The following is a 26,005-nucleotide window of genomic DNA, read 5'->3' on the forward strand; positions in this document are numbered from 1 at the left end:
CTGATCGTGGGCACCGACGATGGCTGCATCAAAATGTACAAAAGGGAAGCTCTCCTGCACGAGTTCACCGAGGGCAACGAGATTCAAAACCTGATGGCAATCAGCCCCGGCCAGTTTTTGTACAGCGTCAAAAATGGAACCATCGGCGTGTTTGACGAGAGCGTTCGAATGTGGCGAATAAAGTCGAAGACCAGGGTCACGGCAATGGCTATGTACGACATATTAGGCTGCGAGAGCAAGCAAATCATCGTTGGCTGGAAGAGCGGCAAGATCGACGTTCGCGATGCCCAGAACGGGGACGTGCTGTTCAAAATGAAGCTGAACGATTTTGTGTGTGGGATCACGTGTAACGATTACCGCGGGATTGGGATCCTGGATCTGGTGGTCATTACGGCTGATGGCGAGAGTAAGAGACGCTTTTATTTTGTGGCGGTTGGGGTTTCATGTCAAATCGAATATCCGACTGTTGATTGACAAACAATTAATACGACCCATGTAGATTTCCTATATGAAATTCAATGAGTGCAAACAAAGTAATTGGGGTTGCACTTACAATCAGGGAAGCTTTATTCATTTAGTCTGAGTTTAACTCGTGTACACCAAGTTCTTTTTACAAGGTTGGGTTTTAGTCGAATAAGAACTTTAGCGTTAACGAAACTATGAGTTAACACCATGAAAAAATAACAAATAATCAAAGAAAATTCAGGTGGTACCGTAATCCGGGGGAACATTGATCAGCGGGGTAACACTGATCAGTTTCACCATTTACAAGAAATGAATAAAATATTATTTCCTGTTATCACAATTACTTATTGTGAGTTAGGTATCTTAATATTGACTAAATTTGCAGCTGAATGATATAGTCTTCGGATGAATTTGCATTTATTTTTCGCCAAAATTTGAACAATAAAATCAACATTAATTTTTGAACTCACAGCAAGCTTACAAAAAAAAACACTCAAAACAAGTATATTAACAAAAAAAATAAGCTCGTAGCTATGGTTATGTGATAAGCAATCTTATTGGGTTTGTTTCGAAATTTAAACCAGATAATTCAGCTAGCGGTGATGATGTCTTTCTCGAAACAATCGATGCACTTCGCCTCAGCGTAAGAGATTCAACTATAATGGCCTACATTAAGGCGTTTGCATACGCTTTCTCTATGGACAAATGATTGATCAAAGTTACCCAAATTGAAAAATAAGAAAACTCGACAAAAACATTTTTTAAACAAGTTTAAAAAGATCAAATAATCAAGAACAACAGCCTTATACGCTCTACACGTAGCAGGACTCGTTTTAAAAATATGAAAAGAGCTATGTTTCGCTTACGGGGAAAATATTTACAAAACAATTTAAAAAAAATATCATTGTTCCCCCGGATTACGGTATTTAAAAAGTTGTAAAATATCAGGTTAATCGGGAAATTGAAGAATACCAACCGCGTAAAAAAATATTGGGTTTACCATCAACTAATTAGAGACATGAAATGGGTAGTACGGTCAACGGTGAACTGTATCTACCCTACAGTTTTGTTGAACTGTTTGTTGTTTGAATTCCATTAGATATCCAAGTAACCAAGTCAGCTTCACTGAGCTGCTTAGGCGAAAAACGTACTCTTAAAGGAACTTTTGGTTACTTGGGTAAGGAGCTAAGTCGCTAGCTACACTAACTTATACAATGATTGAAAATAATCATCATTTAGTATATTACAAGCGGTCGAACAATGTGCATAACAGATTTTGAGCAAGGTACTATTAGAGCAGTTGCTATCTAGCTATTTACAGCTCTTCCATTGCGGAGACGAGCCAGCCTTGGGCAGAAAATCTCCTTAATAAAGATTAATAAAAAAAGCTCTTCTAGATCGGCATGCCGTATTTAATCACGGGGAGGATGATTTTCTTGTTGATGAGTTGGTAAAGTAATTTCAACACGTTACATTTTGCCACTGCTTTGTCAACCTGTTGCCGTAAAATAAGCTTGCTGTCTAGGGAGAGACCTCATTGCCCCATTCCACTGTCTTGCCATTTAGAGGATTTTTACAAACCTCAGCCTGGGGGATTTTAAGTGAGGGAAGCCTCCCAGCTGATGGGGTACTCTGAGAGCTCTGATCACTCTACCTTTGTAGATAAGAGAGGTGTCATCTGCGAACAGAGACAGAATGTCGTATTCTGGGGGATGCCAGGGATAATGTTGTGCGCACTGGAAATCGCTCCGCTGAGTGAGTCCCGACCGACAGATATGTAATTGTCGAAGTTTTTCAGCAGGTAGCTAGGACTATTGTAGCGTTGTAGTTTTTACACCAGGCCATATTAATAAACATTGTCAAATACCTTATCGATATCGAGTAATGCCATGGTCTGTTTTAGAGACAGACTTGTTCCGTTTGAGGATGTTGTCAACTTGGGTTAGTTGATGCTTGGTGGATCGACCGCTGCGATTGTCGAAGAATGTGCGAACTGACAAAGTAACGACATCTTTCGGCAAACCTTCTCTGCAGGAGTTATCAAGTGATCCGTAAAGCCATTTTTATTATTGAGTTAAAAAAAACTTGGATTTTAGATTTTTGATCACATTTCAGAACGGCTTGATAAAGTCTAGGAGAGCACGGATCTTATTGAAGAAATCACTATTTCTGAAGTCCACCATTCTAGCTAGGATAATTTTTGTCCTGCGATTGCAAAGTGTCTGAGGCGCAAGCATCCCAATACGTTGGTATTTCCAACTGGAACTTGGCCTGTTTTTCAACTTACTATTTTATTAGCATTTCCATAGTTATTAATTGAAAGCTTTTCTATGCCCGCCAATGCATGAGTATGTATCTTGTGTGGCAAGTACATTGGATACACTATGCCCAGGGTGTCGAGAAAGTTTCCAACCCGAAAACATCCTAGACCGAACCGAGATTCGAGCTCGCCATCTCCGAATTAGTAATCATACGCCTTTGCTCGCAAGGGTACTGGAGACCCCTGGACTGAATCTTTTGCTCATGTTTGTGGAATATTATATATGACGACAAAAGACTATACATATAACAGAAGTGCCTGAGCTTCTTCCACTACGTTGGTGAGACGTCCGCAAGAAGAATAGCTCATTTGTGACTCGGAATGATCAAAATTCATATGCGTTGGTGGGACCCCCCAAATCCCTTAATTGTGGACCAGAATGATTATAATTTTGTGCGGTTGGATGCCCGCATGCATTGAGATAAAAGCATTGTCTGAGTTTTTCCTCTGCGTTGATGGGATGCCCGCAAAAGAATACCGTAATTGTGAATCATAATGATCAAAGTTTTGCGCTTTGGGACGCCCATGCGTTGAAATAGAAAAGGGTCCTTTTTCGTCTGCGTTGGTGGAACACCTGAAAAACAGTGTGAATTGGTGCAGAATGATCACAATTCAGCCTGGTGGAACATACCCATGACATAAGTAAGACTAATTTTTGCTATTATATGTTTTACAAACACATAATCGTCAGTAACGAGTAATTATATAGGGGAACGGTTTGCCACTTCATCTCATAGCTCCTATTTCCATCCCATCAAAAAAAGCAATGAAAAGGAATTTGGTTTGTTTATTATTTTTGTGATTTTTTTCAGCAGTGAGCACGCATGTTGACAAAAAGAAGCGACAAATTTGGTGCCGTCTTTCTTTGTTTAGCGATGAGATGGATATATGTACAGTGAGATGGAGATCGGAACAGTTCCCCTATTCATAATTCAACATCCACTATTGCGGATTTCTGTCATAGGTAACTTCTGAGGCCAAATATAAGGACTTCCCTGCCTGACGTGGGTGTCAAGTTTCTGCTGAGACGACAGAATATGTAGGGGAAGTGGTTCGATTGCGGGCACCCTTTTGATTGTGGTCCAAAACTTTGGCCCTAGTTGATATTATGTCGACACTTATTCACCAATGGAAAGTCAGACTAACAATCTTACTACTAGCGAAGAAATTAGGTTGATTTTGGCGATTTGAAGAAACATTTTGACAATTTTGTAAATTTGACATTTTTGGACATTTCCGTTTGTGGTTGTGGGCATCCTTGAAATTTAAAGAAATAGATTACTCGGGTACTTATTCAAAAGGACGTATGTGATTTTGTAAACAAAGATTCAAACGTCGATTTATCCAAGCTGATAGCACTTCCACGCAAACCATCACCACAGACAGGTAGGGGAACCTTTCGGCTACCTGTTGGTGGTGTTGGTTTGCGTGGGAGTGCCTTCAGTTAGGACAAATCGAAGTTTGAATCTTTGTTTACAAAATCACATACGTCCTTTTGAATAAGTATCCGAGATTAACTTATTTATTTTAATGGCCATGAGGCACTAAAAAAACTAAGATTAATTCACCTAGCGTCGATTATGCCTTGCTCGTCCATTAAGGAAGATTATGGAAGATAAAGTGACAATCACTTAAGAAAGGTCCAAAATAGCACTTTAGGTAAACGGGTTTTATATTTTCCATTGATTCACATTAATTGTATTCATTTATATTCACCACAGTAATTTTTCTTTCAATTCCTTGTTTTTTTTTCGTGAAAAAAAAACAATACACCCAAAAAATAAATCTGACAATTATTGTATAAAATTTTGGCATATACAATTCTGTAAGCTTTTTATACAAATATTGTATTAAAATAATACAAATCTGTAAGATTTCAATACAACAATTGTATTAAAATCAACCAATATTGTTGCCAAATTATTATACAGTCTCTGCAAGGTTTTCTTTATTATTATAATTTTCTTATTTTAAATTAAGTGCAGCGCCGCGAATTCTTCGTCGAATGAAACTTATTACGCGTAAATCGGTTAACGCTTAGCTCCCTGTGCATATAAAATGGCTAGAGTTGCCTTAAACAAAAATAATGATAATTAAACTCATTTTCATATTTCAATCAATTCTATCTAAATCATTAAAATAAAAACAACTTATTTTTGAAGCCCTTTGGAGCTTGAACCATAGCAGAGATAACAGACAAACGAGAAGTTAACAATGGTTTCAAAATGAAAACATGTGACAATCTCGTGGAGGCGCTGCCATCGCAAAGTTTATTTGGAAGGCTCACCACTGTGAAGCGTTACGGAGCCGAAATCATGTTTTTCAATACAGTTTTTCATTATTCTCACACACTAATGTTAGTTTATGGGAACCGAAAAACTCGCGGTTTAGTCGAGGTTTGGGAATACAATGCAGAAAGAAAGGTGGGGAATTTAGGGTGCTTAATCAATTACATTGCTGATGTTCATACAGTTGACATCCTTGGCGATGGTTTACATATATAACGGGACGAACATTTTTGGTAGACAGCAACGAGAGGAAGACATACGAACGGGGTTTTAAGGCTGCCTTAAGGTAGCGTCACATTATTATCGAAGTTTCATGTACTTCTGATTTTTTTTCGCAGAAAGTTGGGCAAGCCAACCGTGGTGGAGGTTGGTACTCGGATTCTGATAGCTTTTCCGCAAACGTGACCTTTAAGTGGTCTTCTTGTGTAGGGGTTATCACGCCTATCTAGAGAGTAGGAGGTTGAGGGTTCGAGTCCCTCCAAGACACGTGGATTCTTTTTCGCAAATTTCATATCAATTTGTCCATTTCGAAACATGTGCTGTGCCAAGATAATTAAAAAAAAATGGTTTTCGTACGGCCGAGTTGCCGAATAATATGCAATTAATTGTAGGCAATGTCATTTGAAATAAGGCACGGGTGTTTCAAAATATTTCATCTGCGATTTTCTGATAAAAGTGATTTTTATTGTTTTCTTCTCCAATATTCGGTATCAATGTCAATTGATAACTCAGAAATGGATGAATTATAGTAATTAACCCTTAAAATTAGAAATATACACATTTGTAGTTTTCCTGTGTAGAAAACCAAGATTTAAACGGATCTAAAACGGAAAAAAAATGTAATTCAAACGTTTCTCAAGTGTTTTTCTTTTGTTATTTTTTTTTTCGTAAGTTACAATTTTTTTTTCAGATTTTTTAAATTAATAAATACTGTACCGCTCATAAAAAAAAACCTACTCTTCCGCTCATTTTTGGTCGCAAATAAAAATACGCGCCGGATAGTCGCCTAAGAAAAACATATTTCCAGAAAAAAAGCTACTTCGATATTAAAAAAAAATTCCGCCACGTGGTGCATTCCGGCGGTGAATGCTTGGATAGCACGTACTATTTGTACTGCGGAGAAATTTTTCATATCTATGAGAGCCTTGGAAAATGATTACAAAAGTTGTCATTTTGTTGCAAGGCACAATAAATGACTTGCTCACTGAAGTGCGCCGTATTTTATAAGATTTACAACATTTTCTTTTTTGAACATATGATAAAGCGCGTAACTCATGTGTATGTGCCTCACGGTTTTTTCTGGCCTCTCACTGAGTATTGTACGTAACACCTTCCAGTCGTAAAATTCGAAAGCTAAATTTAGTCCTGGAACTGAGTACGTAAGCCGAAGGTAACCTTATCCATAGTAGAAATGCTTCACAGAAAACGTCTTAATCGGCCGCTCCAAGCATTTGCAAGATGAACATTTTTTCAACACCTTCAAAAACAACCCATCGAGCACTACCACAGCACAATCAAAATAAAACTTATCTCTGTTTTTACACGCAACCATGTACATCGTCTTAGCAGAGCTGGAAAAGATCACAGAGAAATGTGTAGTGAATGTGAATGAATTGTTATGGATAGAAAAAGAATAGGAGGATATGTAAGAGATGTGATTGGATGTGCTGAGGAAATTGTTTACCTTGGAATGCTTGTGAAGTGGGACAATGATCCCTAGTAATATCGTTGTACTTATAATGGTTTCATAGCACACCTGAATAGTAAATCGCTACCTTCAAGAACATTATAAAGCCATAAATATTACTTGGGATATTTCCTTTAAAGTTGAAGGACGTATTGCTGCTGCAAAAATGGTCTTTTGAGACGTAAGAAACCAGTTTACTGCCCATAAAATCTTGAATAACCCCCGCAGATATGGACCGAAACAAATATGAGACAGTCGTGGGTGTTGCAGCAGCTTCGTAACATACATACAGAAATGAAATTCGTTTTAGCTCATTCGGTAGTCATTTCGGAAATGAAGCAATGAAATTATGAGAAGCTTTGTGGTTTTCAAGTAAAATGTGATGTGTACCACAGAAACTATGAGTGTACCAAGAGGAAAATATTATGAATCCTTCAAAATATGGCAGACTGACAATGGGCTGGCTATCTAGTACGAATGTTGGAAGAAGATGAAGACTGAAATAGTTAATAATTGCTGGAACAAGATTGTGATTCATGCATAAATAAAAATACGCAAAATGCTTCTAAAACGCGTAAAATACAAAATTAATGATTTTCAACGTTTTTGATCCGTTTCAAAATTGGCTTTCTATGAATAAATGTTACAAATATGCATATTTCTAATTTTGAGGGTAAACTACTATTCATCATCCATCCATCCATTGTTATCAATTGACTTTTTGTACCGAATATTGGTGAAGAAAACAATAAACATCACTTTTTCAATAAATCGCCGATGAAATATTTTAAAAACCCGTGCCTTATTTCAAATGGCCTTGCCTTACTTTCTGTGAAAAAAATCAGATGTACATGAAACATCTATAATAATCCATTTTTTACACCGGGTAGCTTACACTTCGGGAATTTGGTCCACGGATTTTTCCCCATGCATTTTACATATGCGATGTTTTCGGGATTAAGGCACAAAACATCAAAATCACGGCCCAATTTAAAATGCACGGGAACAAAATTCGGCGGTAATTTTCTCCGAGATCTGAGGCTACCTTAAAGGTCCCCGTGCATTTTAATTGGTGCCGGAATTTGACACTACAGGGAAGAAGACGCTATAATCTGTGCTCGAGAATATTCATAAATTTTGAACCATTTAGACATGCTACATTTGGTTGTTTCATTTGAGTAATGTATAGGAAACTAACTAGGGCAGTAAATTAGTTTGGAACACTACCTTCTTTTCGACGGTAGTTAATGTGATAGGTTAAGGAGGAAGTTAAATTTTCAACCAACAATCACGTATTTCTAGTAAGTGTTTGTGCAGCCGCTCAGGGTTGCGCTACCACAGCTATAATCTTGTTGCAGACAAAAAGAGACAAACGAAGCACTGCCGATCGGAAACCTCTTTCCATTGTCCAATTGTGCCATGATCATTATGAAAATTTCCATAACAAAATACAAAAGCAATAAAACTGTTTAAATTTTCCATGAACAATAAACGCCTTTGAAGAAGCATCTATGGAAAAATGCTCAGTTTTTTTGCTTTATGGAAATTTTGCATTATTTAGGAAATTTTATATTTATTTTTCTATTGTAAATTTCCTATTTTTTATGGGTAGTTTTATTTTAGTCGTTTTTGCCCACCAATTTGAAAATCTTAATTTCTCAAAAATAGTTGTTGAAAAGTTAAGGTTACAGCTTTTCACAATTCTTTAATAATTGAATGGAAAACCTGATTGGTGAAACGAAGATTTCAAAATAAGTGGAGTATAATAACTAGAGTGAGGGCGATTTCTGGGTGCCTTACTCTATCGGACACCAAAGAAATAAAATACGTGTGCTTCGATCAACAGTCTCACAAAAGTAACCTCTTTATTCGTAGTTCTCTAGGTACATTACCAACGCTTACTTGTGTCAGTGTCTACTATAAACGTGTATTGAAGTTAACTACTTTTAAATAATCGTTATCTGCTCATGATAATTTGATTCTATGACAAAAGGTCGAAAACAATAGGTCGACAGATTAAAGGTCAAAATGACAAAAGTTCGAAAAGGACAACCCAATCAGTACAACGAATTGGTGTCACATGGTTCATAATGTACAATTACTTAAGGTTTCTGTTTCGTGTACGCAACATGCAGTGCGATATTCTTGGGTTGTTTGTTTTCAAATTCCACACACGTGTTGTATTGCAATGTCATTGAAACATTTATCGCAATTCGAACATTTTGATATCTTAATGCAACGTTTTGGTGCTTTAGTGTATCTGAATGGAAACAAAGTGTTTTTAGAAGATGTTGAAGGTGCTACTTAGGAAAAGGTCGAAACGAACAAAAGGTCGAAAGGGAAAATGGTTGAAAAGGACAAAAGGTCTAAAGGGACCAAAGGTCGGTCAAGAATAAGTTGATAACAATTTGGGTGTGTTCTAAAGGAATTTGTGAAATACATTTAACTGCAATCTGGAAAAATACACTTATCTCATCAATTAAACTTGAAGAATGTGCAATTTTCAAAGAAGGAGTAATCACTATGAAATCACTATTTAAATTTCTTTATTATAGTGATCCTTAAATTTGTATAAAGTTCATCATGGAAAAATACTATGAATATCTAGATAGTTCTGTTAAAGATAGAAAGGCTATTGATTTAAGAAATAAATTAAATTTGTTTTGTGCGAGATTGATTCTCTCCGTTCCAGTTTCAGTTACCTATAGTTCTTTTCGACTTTTTGTCTTTTTCGACCTTTTGTCCCTTTCGACCTTTTGTCTCTTTCGACATTTTGTCCCTTTCGTCATTTTGTCACGTTCGACCTTTTTTCATTTTGACCTTTTGTCCCGTTCGACGTTTTGTCCTTTCGACCGTTTGTCCCTTTCAACCTTTTGTACTTTTCGACCAATTGTCCCTTCGACCTTTTGACTTTCGACCGTTTGTCCAATCAGTGAGTGCAACTAATAGATCGAAGTGACATTTGGCAAACTCAAACATCCTTCTATTAGTTAGCACTTAGGGATGATTCAAATATGACGTCCACTACTTTTTGGGATTTCTAGACGCCCTCCCCACCACTGCACAATGGGGAAAGTTTTGCACTTTTCGCAAAATTCACTAGCTCAAAGGGCCGCTGGCCAAAATTTTGACCAAGGACTTTTCTAAAACAAAATTTTCCCAGGAATCGAATGGAGGCGATTTCGAAATCCGCACGCCATTCCTTATAGGTGGTTTTGGCCATTTTTCCCCAAACTCCCCCCAAAACTGTGATATTATGAACGATTTGCAGGCGTTGTAAGCAGTTTACGACATATTTCTGATTGAATCGCAATGAATAGAATATTTTTGGATAATCCCGGTGCTATTTCATCTGGAGAGTATGGTTATTTTCGGGGAATGTATGGTAAAATGGTCTTATTTATCTACATAAAAATATCCTTATAGATTTGGAAACCACTGAACCAATCAGCGAGAAAATTTGCTTGCGGTTTTTTTTTTGGCGACGAAGTTTCTCATGGCGGTTTGAGACCCCTCCCCCTTTCAAATGGGGGGCTCCCATACAAATGAAACAGATTTATGCATAACTTATCAAGCAAATGGAATTAAATATGGCATGTGGAGGTTTTTCAAGTCAAGAAATGGTTCTGTGGTGGTATGAGACCCCTCCCCTTCGGGATGGAGGGGGGGGAGGGGAGGGGGGAGGGGCCCATACAAATGAAATACAAATTTCTTCATAACTCGGGAGCTAATTAAGAAAATTGGACAAAATTTGGCAAGTAAAAGTTCTTGAAGACAAGAAACATTTCTGTGGTCTTTTGAGACCCTTCCTCCTCTCTGGAAGGGGGGCTTCCATACAAATAAACCAGAATTTTCTGCATAACTCGGAAACTATTCAAGAAAATGGTACCAAATTTGGCATGCAGCGATTTTCGAAGACAAGAAATGTTTATTTGGTGGTTCGAGTCCCCAAATGTTTCTATGGTGGTTTAAGACAAATCCCCTCTGGAAGCGCGATGGGCTCATATACAAATGAAACACAGTTTCTACATAACTCAAAAACTAATCAAGTAAGTGGAACCAAATTTGGCACGTGGAGGTTTAAGTGGAGTTTTTAAGTGTTGGGTATAAGTGTTTCTATGGTGATTCAAACCCCATCCTATCTCTAGAAGGAGGGCTCCCATTTTGAATATTTAGATTACAGTGCATTCTCATCTGCTATGCAGGTCAACGTCTGCCGTGTAAGCTATATTTCGTTCGGTATTATACATACATCATAGAAAAAATTTGTTTGGTAATTTGAGTTTTGAAAAATGCCTGAATTTCTTTTTATGGGACCCATAGTGCTAAACACCAATTTAACTCAGCTAGGCGAACTGAGGTGATATATGTGTGTATGTATATGCGCAAAACACTCACTCATTTTTATATAACACTTACCTTTATCTGATTCGTTCGCAAGAAATTGCATCCTACGGAGAGTCCTGTTCTATTGCTTCCTATTGAAAGTTGTCCAGATTGGACTACGCATGAGCATGAGCAGAATGACCGTACAATACGTAGTTGCTACTCCGTGATTGACTAGAACTTGCGAAATTGCGCAGGGAGCCAATTGATGCATCTATCATTCTCAATGTACAAATTTCGGAAATTCATTCTACTAATTCAATAACGGCACCGGGCACGTCATCAAGGAAAGGAAGGATTATTAGATCGTTTCTCGTTGTTACTAGAGACTGAGTATACCTCTGCACCTCTACGATCGTACCAGGACGTCTACCACACCACCGCTACCCGTACACACCCTCACGTTTTTGTACCTGAATGAGGCATGCACGAGAATAGCAGCATTTCGCATACGGTCATGGCGCCTTCTGTGGGTTTAAAGTGTCCTCGTACTTTTGACATGAGGGAAGAGGATAAGCGAAATGTCAAACCCAAGCCAGATGTCAAAGTAATACAGGGACGGATACACTTTAAATTCACGGAAGCCGCCATTACCGTGCGCGAAAAGCTTGATATAGCATCTCTCGCGCTTAATATCATACTGGCGTAAGCGCATTAATCGATTTTTTGTTTCGTTTATAACTTAACTGGACCAGAAATTATAGCCGTGATTGTTGCTTCTGGTGCAAGATGCAACCATCCTTTATTATGCTAAACATGCTACTGCTACTAAGTAACAGGCTATATAGAAATTCTATATCTAGAATCGTGTTTGATTTGCAAAGAGATTTAGCTATATGATGATTGAAATTATCTAATATGAAATAGGAAAGGGTCAGGTGATGTCCTGCTTATGAGGCAGAAGTAGTGACACAAGGCCACCAAGCCCCTCTTCCCAGGAAGTTGTCCGGATTGGACTGCGGGCTCAAACCAAAAAACAATTTTTATTGTACGAAGACACCCTTATTCGCTTAGAACGTTCAAGAAATCTCTTGTAATATAAGTCTAAACCGAGAAAACGTTATGGAACATGATCAATTTTATGAACCATCCTACTATATATTATGGAAACTTGTTAGTTTATCGAATGTTGGGGGCTTAGTGTTACTTGAAAAGTATTTACACATATTTCGGATTTTAGTAATGAAAAGCCGCATTTGGGCCCTTGCGGACCACTAAAAAAAGTATATTGATGGTTTTGATTTTATCTGCTCGTCGTTATTCGTCATTATCATCATCACTGTCTTCTATGGCACACATGTCCTCTATGAAGTCGTCTGTTTGTACATCATTGGGATCCAGGTAATAGCATTTCAAACGTTCTTGAAAATTTTCGTCGATTGGTTGCCTTATTTGTTTACGCATTGAAGTCAGCGACATTTTAGAATCTGACCATGTTAATGAAGCTTTCATTATATCTTCAAGGTTGGTTTCTGGACATGTTTTCGAGAAAGATGTGGTCGTATAAATTTGTACCGCTTATGGCACCTTTCACCTGCTTGTTCATCCAAGAAGCTCAGAGGATATGGCTGCAAAAATAATAATTCTAATTGAATTTTATTCAAATTAGTAAAACATAAAAAAAAAACATACTACTCTCTGTATAAACTCGCTCAGATGCGTGTACTTGTGGATACACGGTGGGAGTTTTTTTTTGTGAAGGGAAATTTAGTATTGATTTGTAATTCAATACAATTGGTCAACGCAGATACCTTGTTGGGGTCAAGTCGTTTTGATGATAGAGCTAAACAGCTAATTATTCGAAGGTTCCACACAAGCTCGCTGTTGATACCGAGAATTTCGGCCAATTTTACCGGCTCCGATAACAGACGCCGTGCCATATTGCCGTTATTGGAGCTTCCACTACCTCCTGGCTTTGGACGGTTTACTTGGACTTTGAAATGTGATTCCAAGTCATTCGAAATCTGCCTCATCTTCGCCTTCACTTCTGGATTTGTCAAAGCTGGATTCCCACAAACAGCCTTCTTAGAAGAATGTCGGATCAGCCATTCAACGGTATTCAATCTAGAGTGGAATAGCGAAGGGCCTATTCGTGGATCCGCCCCTTGGACGCACAAAGGGCACGCATGTGTATCTCGGTTACCCACGATCGCATTGGCAGCCTTCCCATCGATTAGAGTGTATATTCCACATACTTTAACGCGAATAATTCATTCCCTGTTCTTCGTTAGAAGCGAGCAGTTCGTTTTTTTTGCTCTCATCTCGTGTGAAGTTTTCCTAGCGTTTTTCTTCAGTAGAAGTTTTTGAAGTTTTTACACTAGGTTTTTTAAACGCGTTTTGTGCCCTGTGACTGGGAAGCAGCACACCCTGGCCGAGACCTCCGGTGTGTCTGTTAAAGGCACTTCCGGCTACGACAACCTGCCGGATCGCAAGTCGCAACTTCCAAAAGCTGCATCACCATCAGCAGCAGAAAGTGCGGCAATCGTTTTGCTACAGAAGCCCCTGTCCCCATCGTAGCAGCCAGTACGACGACGAAGCCTGCCTGCAGAGGAGTCGCCATCGACACCGGTACGCTACCTACCTACACAAGGCTGTTATTGTCGGTAAATATCTCGCCTCTTGTTTTCGGTCTCTCGCATCTTGTGAATTGGTAGTTGAATTTAATGAGCGAAACTTTCCACCACAAAGCGAACATAGCGCCGAAACCGGCTCAACTCCCGCTGAAACTGTTTTGCACAAACCGGTCAACAACTCTAATTCTCCTGGGACTTTAACCTGCCTTCGCCTGATCCTATGGATACTAACCAGGCAAGTGGATCAACACCCCGGCGACCCCCGCCTAAAAAGCGTACCCGCCCGGATCTAAGGGCCCATTTCTGGTTTTCTTTCGGCCCAAAGGTAAACCGCTAAACAAATTGCGAATCGAAAAAGATCTGGCAAAATCGTTTCAGGGCATTATTGAAGTGAATGCCCCAAGCCGTAATAAGTTACGAGTCACTGTAAGTGATCGTGAACAGGCCAACAGAATTGCTGCCTTCGAGCTCTTTCGATTGGAATATCACGTATACATCGCAAGCAGTGAAGTCGAGATTGCAGGAGTGGTCACCGAGCCGTTTCTAACATGTGCTGACATCAAGACTGGTACTGGGGGTTTAAAAATCGAGCGGTCCCAACAGTTCAGATTCTTGATGTCAGACAAATGAATTACGTGTCAGAAGATGGCACCAAAAAACCGTCTGATTCGTATCGTGTGACCTTTTCTGGGTCTGCCCTTCCTGACCACCTTGTTCTAGGGAAACTTCGATTACCAGTGCGCCTCTATATACCGACCGTAATGCACTGTAAAGTGCCAGCAGATTGGTCACACAGAGACCTACTGCTGCAATAAACCACGGTGTAGCAAATGCGGTGAGCAGCATGCCGAGGGTCTCTGCAGTAAACAGCCGAAGTGTACCTGCTGTGGCGAAGCTCCGCATGAACTCACTGCGTGTGCTCGGTATATAGAGAGGAGAAACATCAAATCCGCTCAATAAAACAGCGGTCAAGGCGATCCTATGCAGAAATGCTGAAGACGCTTGCCCCAGCCGCTGTTCCATCAACCCGTTCTATCGCCAGCTCAAATGTCTTCTCTTCCCTGCCCTTAGATGATCAAGGCTCAGACTCTGGGGACGGTGAAGAATATACTGTCATCGAAACAGGGACAAAAAGAAAGCGAGCAAGGTGCAGGCCAAAACGCCAGCACGCTTTTCAAGATGTTCCTGTCGTTGAACAGAGTACTCGACCCTCCCCTGGAAAATTAGCAAGTGGTGGGAAACCCCAAAAAGTTTCTCCTATGGGGTTCAAGTTTGCGGCTGGCAATTTCCGCCACTTCCGGGAACATCTAAAACCCCAGCTGTTCCAGTTTTTTGCCCAGAAAGCTTACATCAGCAACAAAATCATCAGGCGGTTCAACATAACCATGTTGAGGTACCCGATAAAATGACTCTTTCTGGGATTGTGGATTTCATCTTCAATACTCTAGAAATCTCTCCCGCAGTGAGAAACATTATCAACATGATAATCTCACTGGTGAAACCCTTATTGAAGCAATTGATTTCAAAATGGCCTGTTCTTGATTCAATCTTATCCCTCGATGGCTAATTTAACCAACGAGGTCGGGGATAAGATCGTAGTCCTGCAGTGGAACTGTAGGAGTATTTTTAAAACCTAGATCCGTTTGTTTTTAGTTCACAGCTCATGCTGTGACGCATTTGCTCTTAGTGAAACATGGCTTTCTCCAGACAAAGTTCTCTCTTTCCACGATTTCAACATTATTCGCCTAGATCGAGGAGATGGATATGGAGGGGTGCTCTTGGGGATCAACAAGCTCCACTCCTTTTACAGAATAGATCTTCCCTCGATGACAGGCACTGAAGTAGTCGCATGTCATGTCACCATACGAGGAAAAAGCCTCAGCATAGCTTTTGTGTATATACCGCCGAATGCTTCTATGCGACGCAGAGATCTTAACGAAATCTGCTCCGCTATGCCTGAGCCACGTTTGATTCTAGGAGACTTTAACTCACACGGTACTTACACGGTACACGGGGGGAACTTACCGATGACAACCGTTCTTCGTTGATTTACGACATGTGCGACTACTTCAATATGACATATTTAAATAACGGAGAAGCAACACGTGTGGCACCTTCAGGACTCGAAAGTAGAATTGACCTCTCAATCTGTTCGATTTCACTAACATTGGATTGTACGTGGAAAGTAATTCAAGATCCCCATGGTAGTGATCACTTGCCTATCGAAATCTCAATCACCAATGGATCGTATCAGTCTCGCCAGATTGACGTTGCGTACGACCTCACGAAACACATTGACTGGGGAAGATACACCGAGGCGATCATCGTCGGTGAGCATTCGATCGATATTCTTCCTCCGATGGAAGAATACCAGTTTCTCTCCGGCTAATCCTAGACAGCGCAGTTCAATCACAGCGTCGATCTATACCGGGATCTCAAATACGTCGCCGTCCGCCTTCTCCTCTTTGGTGGGATGAAGAGTGTACTAAAGTCTATCGGGAAAAGTCCAACGCGTTCAAGGACTATCGAAAACGTGGTACTCGAGATAATTACGATCGTTATGCCTCTCTTGAACGTAAGTTTAAGAGTCTTGCGAATGCTAAGAAACGCGGTTATTGGCGCCATTTTGTTGATGGTCTTTCGCGCGAAACGTCGATGAAAACACTTTGGGCCGTCGGGAGAAGAATGCGTAACGCGTCATCGATTAACGAAGATAGGGAAAGTTCCCCTCGATGGATCTTCGCTTTCGCCAGAAAAGTGTGTCCGGATTCCGTCCCAATTCAACGGTTCGCACGCGAAGCAACATCCGGTCGACACGAGATGGACGCCCTATTTTTGATGGTTGATTTCTCACTTGCTCTCCTTTCATGTAATAATACCGCTCCAGGAATGGATAGAATTAAATTCAACTTGCTTAAAAACCTCCCAGACGTCGCGAAGAGGCGCATGCTGAATTTATTTAATCAATTCGTGGAAAGAAACATTGTTCCGGATGAATGAAGACAAGTGAGGGTGATCGCTATCAAAAAACCCGCTTCGGATCATAACTCGTACCGTCCAATCGCGATGTTGTCGTGTATACGGAAGCTGTTAGAGAAGATGATTCTCAATCGGCTCGACCGATGGGTCGAATCAAATGGCTTTCTATCAGATACTCAATTTGGATTCCGCAGAGGCAAGGGAACGAACGACTGTCTTGCATTGCTTACTACAGAAATCCAACTGGCCTATTCTCAAAAAGAACAAATGGGTTCAGTTTTCTTGGATATTAGGGGGCTTTTGACTCAGTTTGCGTTGACGTCCTTTCAGACAAACTCCACGAGTGTGGGCTTTCACCAATACTAAACAACTATTTGTACAACTTGTTGTCTGAGAAACATATGAGTTTTTCTCATGGAAACTCAACAACTTCAAGAATTAGTTACATGGGTCTCCCCCAGGGCTCATGTTTAAGTCCCCTTCTTTACAATTTTTATGTTAAAGACATCGATGGATGTCTTGTGGGAAATTGCTCGTTAAGACAGCTTGCGGATGACGCTGTTGTCTCCGTTACAGGAACAGGGCGGGCGATCTGCAAGGACCATTGCAAGATACTCTGGACAATTTGTCTGCTTGGGCTTACAAGCTGGGCCTCGAATTCTCTCCGGAGAACACTGAGCTGCTTGTCCTTTCTCGGAAGCATACGCCAGCAAAATTCAAGCTTCATCTTAGGGGTAAGAAAATCTCTCAAGGCATTTCACATAAATACTTAGGGGTCTGGTTCGACTCGAAAGGCACCTGGGGAATGCACATTAGACATCTGTATCAGAAATTCCAACAAAGAATCAACTTCATGCGGACAGTTACCGGTACGGGGAGCCCACCCGGAAGATCTGATAAAGCTATATCGTACAACGATCTTGTCGGTTATCGAATACGGTAGTTTTTGTTTTCAAGCCGCCGCGAAAACTCATATATTGAAGCTCGAACGCATTCAATATCGTTGCCTCCGCATCGCGCTAGGCTGTATGAACTCGACTCATACAATGAGTTTAGAGGTACTCGCGGGAGTACTTCCTTTATCAGATCGCATCGCGGAAATATCGCTCAGATTCCTCATTCGGTGTGAGGTTTTAAATCCATTGGTAATTGAGAATTTTGAGAAGCTAATCGAACGAAACTTCCAATCAAAATTTATGGCACTGTACTACTGGTACATGAGCATGGAGATTGGCCCTTCTTCGAATGTTCCCCATCATGATTGCTTCTTAGACTCCTCCAGTTCTTCTGTAGCTTTTGATCTGACCATGAGAGAAGAGATCCATGGAATTCCAGATCCTCTCCGAATGGAGTGTATACCACCAATTTTCACAAGTAAATACAGCCATGTCAGTTGCGTCAAAAAGTTTTTCACCGACGGGTCAAAAATAAATGAATCCACTGGATTTGGTGTCTTCAACGAATTGCATAGCGCCGCTCGAAAACTTCAAAATCCTTGTTCCGTATATGTTGCAGAATTAGCAGCTATACACTACGCATTGGAGCGAATTGCCTCTCTTCCCTCTGATCAATACTACTATTTTACGGATAGTCTCAGCTCAATAGAGGCTATACGTTCAATGAGGCCGGTACAGCACTCACCGTATTTCCTGAGCGAAATACGATCCATATTGAGTGCTCTATCGAATCGCTTTTATACTATCACTTTGGTATGGGTCCCTTCACATTGCTCGATCCCGGGTAATGAGAGAGCGGACTCACTTGCCAAGGTGGGCGCTATGGAAGGTGATATATACGAGCGTCAAATCACCTTTTAACGAATTTTTTCAATTTCTCGTCAACAAGCCTTGCTCAGTTGGCAACGAAAATGGGATGAAGGAGATTTGGGTAGGTGGTTACATTCCATTCTCCCGCAGGTCTCGAAAAGACCTTGGTTCAAGGGGTTGGACCTAGCCGAGACTTTATTAAGGTAATGTGTCGTCTAATGTCCAACCACTACTCACTAAACGCGCATTCCTATCGAGTAGGACTCGCAGACAGCAATCGATGCGGTTGTGGGGCAGGCTATCAGGACATCAATCACGTTGTCTGGAACTGCCCCGAATACGGTATTGCCAGGTCCGATTTATATGCATCCCTCCGGGCCCGAGGAAATCAGATCATGAGGACATTAGAGATGTGTTGGGAAAGCTTGATATTGACTACATGGCCCTTGTTCACAATTTTTTGAAGCGCATCAACGTCATTGTTTGATTCCCTCTCCCCCCATTCGTAGGGCCATGTCCACCTTGTATTCTCCCACTCCGCTCGGTAGAAACGTTTTGCTTGTATAATTGCAGTTTGTCCCTGTTCTGAACCACACCAATCATCATGGGAAGACTGCATCAACGCTACCTACGGACACCAATATAATCCCAAGCCCCAATCCCATCCAATTTTTTTGTATGTACTCCTTAACCTCGACCAAGCCGCGAGTTTTTCGGCTCCCCAAAACTAACATAAGAACATAAGAAGCAAAAAATGAAATTGTAATAAAATTTCAATTGACTTTCGGCTCCGTTATGCCTTCGAGCGCTTGAGCCTTCAAATAAACGCTAAGTGAAAAAAAAAACGCGAATAATTTTTCCGTGTGCATGGACTTCAATTGGGATTCGGTTAATATCTTCCAATTCCTCCATGAATTGGCTGAACATAGACCTTGTTAGTGCATCATTTTCTTTGACCCAATTCATAGATCTGACTCTACAGAAATAATCCGATTGTGGGCTTGGATTCTGCCAAAGAAGATTTCCGGCTTGTGTCACTATCATAAGGGTCATATAATGTTCAGATAATAGCGAATCATCTTTTCCGGTGATACTACCTTGATTATAGTGGGTGAATCCGGTCGCAGAATCCACTCCTCCTGTAACATGAACAACGAGGTCGAGCACACCAGAATCTGTCGCCTCCGAGATAACCTTTTCTGCTACTTCTTCAATATCACATATACGAACCACATCAAATCTAACCAGATTACGAACAGTAACGCTGGAGGATAGGTAGCCGCTGTCCCAGTTGGGCTTAGATATTGGAGGAATTATTGCATTTCTGCACTCAATAATTTTCACCCAGGGTTGAAGTAGTTTAACCCCAAGATGTTGCTTACTGAAAGCGGCAATTGCCTCATACTTTCGTTTGCTCAGCCCAAGCCTTGTTTTCAAAAGTAAACTGGCTTCTATGGAGGGTTCAGCTTGAATTGAACGATTCTCGAAAGCTTGCAGAATTTCGTTTGCCGAAGATTCTTGACCCTTTCTCAACAAGGCAAGAAGTTTTGATAACGCTGGCAAACAACTTTGACGAGCAGCTTTTTCTGCCGACCAGATCAGTTGTTCTAGAGGATCGTCGTTGATCTGCAGTCTGCACCGTCTATGCTGCGAATTTTCGGAGAGTCGGTCAAAAGGCTTTGGTTTACGACCACGCTTTTTAGGAACATTTGGAGAGGCAGATGGTGGTTTTACATCCTTTCTTTGGGATTGATCCTCAGGATTTACGGGATGTAGATGCACTGCCTTAGCTGACGATGATGTTGAATTTGCCGATGGCGTCACCGATTTTGGATTAACAAACTAAATAAACCAAATATTTGTTTACTTTTAATCTATCGAAAATTTACAAAAAAGTAGTTCTAAAAGGTAGAAAGTACATCTTAATATAACTCGCCAACGAATTTACTAACTTGCAAGTTTCATAATTTAATAAATGTCTCTTAATGTCCGCAATGCACTTAGAAAGTGTGCAGAGAAGAAGCGCAAAATTCTAATCAGTTGAATTTTATATTTAACATTAAACTTTTTCGACTTCATGGAAAAAAAAAAAAAAAACAACAAATCTATTCACACTTTCAAATTAAGCTTATAGCACATACCTCAACCGATGAATCCAACCATTTTGCATTGCGATCGTAGAAACGTTTTTCACTTTTAACTGATATCCATCGTCGAGTGAACTGCTTAATCCAATTTTTCGTATTGAGTCCAATTATTTTTGTACTTCCTTTGATCTTTCTCGAAACCCATTGAACTAAACGGTCATGGTTCTTATTTAATTTAAGAAAAGTTTTCGCAATATCTCTATTGGTTAACATGTTTCAAGCACTTTGAATGTAGATCGACTATTAACACGGAATGATTAATAGGAAATGTCAAGATTAACACGTTCTCGCATATCGTGCCTACTACGACTACTCACATATCGAGAGATTATTGAGCGTCTTTTATGCTTATAGTAACATGGTAAGGCTTTGTGCACAAATTGCGAAACGCAAAAAAAACATAACATTTTGAACCCCCTTGAAATGTTCAGTAGCAAATGTCCAAACTCGCCCTTCGCCCTTCATTCATGGAACGCTCAATCCCCCTATGAACCCTATGAACCCTCAATCCCCAATTGCTATGAAAACATTATAAAAATCAGTTATTATAGTTTTTATGTTTCAATAATTTTTTTCTGCAGCAAATTGAACTGCTGCAATTTGCGTATTCGCCCTATGATTTTCTTTTTAATTGTGTAAAAAACCCCATCTCTCCTATGTCACAATGAGTAGCGGTTACTCAACCTCTCTCTTTCTTTATACGTTACATGGTTGGTGCACAAAGCCTGGGGTACTGAAACTAAATGTGTGAATGAAAGCATTAATACATAAATACGGAAGCCAACTGAAAATATTCCTAATTACTTTTTAGCGTCTTAGCGGAAAAATATACACAACTAATTATATTTGTTTGAAAACATCCTGTAACGTGAATTTCTTTGTAACCAAGCAAAAGCCTTTGCCCCGTATTTCATGTTGCTTTTATGATTTTGAATAATTGTTGTAAATTGTTGTACATTCTTTGTATAGTACCCATCATGTATAAACATGGAAAAATACATGATTTCTTCGAAGTTACGCCATCTGCAATGAGTTCAGTAAGGAAATCTCACTGAAATTTGAAAAATAAGTTTGCCAAAACAAATATTTTTCGTGTAGATAGAATACTATAAATTTATTGAAAATTATTAAATTCAGGCTTTTTTCTCAAAGGCTATTTGTGGGCACTAATAATAATTTATCCACTATAGTAATAATGTCCACGAAACAAAATTTATTTGTGTTCAAATTTTTCATGTAGTAAAAATTTGAATATGAATTGTTCAAAATTAAAAGATAAAAATCTCAGTTCGAATCTGAATAAATTGTATATTGCCTGATGAAATTGTTTTTGGATAAATTTTAATATATTCTTTGTTTTTAATGGTTCATTATATTATTCTACCTTCATCAATACATTTTACAGAAACATGTAACTAGAAAGTGGGGTTTTGGAGCGAACATATAGCCTTTTGGTACACTTAGTGTACTTGAAAGACTCAATTATATGACAAAAAATACGAATATTCTAGACGAATATGAAGGAATAAAAAAGTATACCTAAATAACACTCCCTCAAATATCATTAAACGCATTATTTTCAAATACATACTTTATATTAAACTGCGCGTTTGTAAGTTTGGAATTGGGAAATTTCAAAATAATAATATAAAACAATGTATATTTTTTAAGAGACCATTCTACCCCATATTCCCTAAACTAAACATGCTTTCCACATAAAATATGACTGGACCAACTCATCATATTCTTTTATTCATATTCGATCAGAAATAATTCGTAAACTGCTTACAACGGATGCAAACCGTTCTTAATATCACAGTTTTGGGGGGAGTATGGGGGAAAATGGTCAAAATTTCCTAGAAAGAATGGCGTGCCGACTCCGAAATTACCCCCATTCGATTCTTGGGAAAATTTTGTTTTAGAAAAGTTCTTGATCACAAATTTTGGCCAGCGGCCCTTTGAGCTATTGAATTTTGCCCGAAAAGTGCAAAATTTTCCCCATTGTGCACTGTCACGCTTTCTTGTATACCTAGTACATATACTGTCACAAAATCTTAGACCCCCCCCCCTAAACCCTTTTTTTTACCTTGTTGGTTCCATAGTACATGAAAGATAATCAACAATAGACACCACGTGCAGAAAAAGGCGGCAAGCTTGGGGTTTAATTTTGGAGCGCAATATTAGTTTGATGAAATGTCACATCAGGTTCGTAAGACGCCATAAATTACACCTAGTGCCACCGAACGACGTACTGCTACACTGCTACAGTCAGCATCCTAACATACTTTGATTTACACAGCTTTCTGAGTAATATTTGTCTGTGATGTCTGTCTGTGATGTCTGTTATCTGTCATCATTGGTGACTCACCATAGTCAATGTTCTACGATGTCATATCGTTCCACTTTGGACGCAAACCAATTGCAATGATTGATTTGTAATTTAGAACAAGTTTCGGTTTAAAAACCCTTTTAAATATAGTAATTGAATGTAACTAACTGGTTTTTTTTTATCCGATTTGATATGAATAAACCAACAATAATCCCATTTGATATGAATAAACTAACAATGAGGTACACAAATGATATCATTATTACAGTTCGAGGATACACTACTCCAAGCGTGAACCTACTGAACCTCCACAATGTCGCAGATGAAGAGATGAACAGTTTACTATCGCAAAAGCAGAAGCTCCTTCTAGAGCTCAAACATTACGAAAACAACATCAAATTCAACAAAGAAATTCTAGGAAATAATGACTCCCAACTGGTTCAGAGCGTACCCGACAACGTGGGCGTGATTCCGTCAAACACGCGACTACAAATCGGCATATCAACCAGTTATGACAGCAACGATATGAACATCGACATAACCGTATCGACGAACAATGCAACCACTATACGGGCGGTGCTAATCTTCGCCGATCAGCTGTTCAAGGAGGAAACTCTGATAGCTCATCTGACGAAGGATGTATCCAGGATTTTGATACCGCTGAAAACGCTGAAAGACAATGCACAGGACATTCACATAAAAGCATTCGTGGGGTATCCCACTAGCGTGCAGTTCCACGTGTTTGAGCTAACCCGGCAGTTACCGAAGTTTGCCATGTACACCATCCCGCATAGTTTGACCGGGTCACCAAAAAGTATTGGTAAGTAAAGCGTTTTTTTTGGGGAGCTCGGTATTGCTCGTTGAAGAATGACAGTCTCATCTTTATCTAATTTCGTTTTCTATATAAGGGATAGTGATGCTTTTATTGAATGGCTGTGGGTAGCTTACCGACTACACAGTAGAATATGAGATGCAGTACTAATACTGAGAGATAGTGGTGGATTTAATCAGAGCATTTAGTCATTTAGCATGCCTCGCATGGTTTCAGATTTTTGGTTCTCGGCGATTTAGCGCATAATTAACACATTTTAAAGTTGTTTTTATACTTCACAATCCTCTTTGATCTGATCTTAAACACCTCTACATTCGTTTGCATTATACACAGATACAGTGGAGTGTAGATATGAATCCACTAATGTGTATTAAAAAAGAAAATTTTGAGCGCATCTGTTCACGAGTAGCGCAGCATGTGCGATTTTGTACGATATCGATATCTAATTATTTTAGAAACGTTCCTCGGCGAAATAAAATATCGAGCCAGCGAGTCAGCTATGTCACAGTTTGGGCATAAAGTCAAGTACAAACCCATAATTTTTTCACGGAGAAGTAATAATTGAACGGCGCCTTTGAAATGCTCTGAGGCAGGTAGTGTTTAGTGATGCTGTCTATCAGAAGAAAGGAGAAGTAGATAACCTAGATCTTTATATTGAGCAATGTCTCTTATATTGGTATTCGAGCGTATGACGGGAATTAGAATGCAGACGAAAATTCCTGTTGTAACCCTACTAAGTGGGAGAAATATTTCAACTTCAAGGAGAAAATGTCCAACCAGATGAATAGAATGACCAAACGTTACGTTCAACGTGTTGCTTGAGCAGACGTATGTTGGATGACCAACGCCAGACGCGAGAATTATTATCAATGACATTAACCTTCTGGGACTCGCATGGTCATGCAGTCTCGCCTGCGTTGTATACGATGAGTGTGATTTTTTTTATTAGGGTGTCCGTACTCTTAGTGTAGGTAGCACCAGTAGTGGGGTTTTAATAAGATTTTTTATAATTAAATATACATTTTACAATGGTTTCAGTTGATGCGTCGTGCTTTAAATATTCGGCCAAATACAACTTATCCTAAGATTTTGCTCTAAAAATTATTGAAAACAATGATTTTCCTTAATAAAAATGACTCCCTTGCACCTATAGTGGTGCAACTGTACCAATAGTGGCGAGTCTCATAAGAAACCAATGGATAGCACCACTATGGGAACCAAAATTATTTTTACCGCCACTAAAGGAACATTGGTTCAAGCGATTTTCTGGTGGGAATTTCTGGTGGGAATTCTCATCGATTTGTTTTCGGCGAAAAATGACAAAACAAAACTTTGCCAGACTGTCCGGTTTCGGTCGATTTACTGGCCTTCGACCATCTTCTGCGGACAAATCTTCCAGTCACTTATTTTCTAACAGACAGCCATTACTATATACCTCCACTATTGGTACCGTTACCCTAAAAGCATTATATCTCTTTTTTTATAATTCCTTTCGTAGGATTGAAAACAAGTCAATTCGATTTGTTTGGGGAATATTTGTATTGTTATGTAGAATTTTTTCGCTTGTATATGATGTAGATTATTACTATCCAATTTACGATCACGTGCAAGTGCTAACGATAACCAAAATCGGATTCAATTGTGAGTTATCCGTGTGAAGATTTGCACATATATCATTTCATTTGCATGCTATTATTTATTACACATTTAAATTAAGACATGACCGTTTCGAACATCTTTTTTGTATGAATGTCACGTACTTGTACTCTCTAACTTGTCATCCGTTTACGGCGAAACCGCAGCTTACATCAACGGCCTCGCGGTGAAATCTACTCCCGGCGACAGTTATGTTGAATTTCGAATCACGGAACGGTTGAAGCGAATTTGCATATGGATCAATCAGGTGAGCCTCTTCTTTGCAAAAGCCAGTTTGACCGATCATCGTAAACCAAGCTCTCCGTCCTGTTCGTTTGACGATCGTTTGTTTTGTTTGTTGTACTGTTTTGCAGAACTTCCTGCTTCCCTCGGACATCGAGTACATGACATCATCGGACTCAGACGCAACGGAGCTGAAGCTGAACCTAATCAGCCTGCGTACCGGCAAAAACGTGTGCCTACACTTTAACAATGACGGCAAAACCCGTTTTTACACCGAAGACATTGGACTGGCCGGTGACCTCATGCAGTCTTTGGTGCAGTTTCTCAATATCGAGAATATGAACGTAAGTAGAAG

General features: G+C 39.6%; 1 protein-coding gene across 1 annotated transcript in view; it reads left to right on the forward strand.

Annotated features, from left to right (window-relative positions):
- LOC134216043 (Bardet-Biedl syndrome 2 protein homolog) overlaps nucleotides 1-26,005 on the forward strand; it is a 67,412-nt gene that overhangs the window by 27,560 nt on the left and 13,847 nt on the right. Inside the window, exons 5-8 of the mRNA XM_062695072.1 lie at nucleotides 1-406; nucleotides 23,209-23,760; nucleotides 25,575-25,675; nucleotides 25,782-25,994. Coding sequence (XP_062551056.1) covers nucleotides 1-406; nucleotides 23,209-23,760; nucleotides 25,575-25,675; nucleotides 25,782-25,994 — 1,272 coding nt within the window. The remainder of the gene's footprint in view (nucleotides 407-23,208; nucleotides 23,761-25,574; nucleotides 25,676-25,781; nucleotides 25,995-26,005) is intronic.

The sequence above is a fragment of the Armigeres subalbatus genome, chromosome 2 (assembly GCF_024139115.2).
Source record: "Armigeres subalbatus isolate Guangzhou_Male chromosome 2, GZ_Asu_2, whole genome shotgun sequence".
In the NCBI taxonomy this organism is placed as follows: domain Eukaryota; kingdom Metazoa; phylum Arthropoda; class Insecta; order Diptera; family Culicidae; genus Armigeres; species Armigeres subalbatus.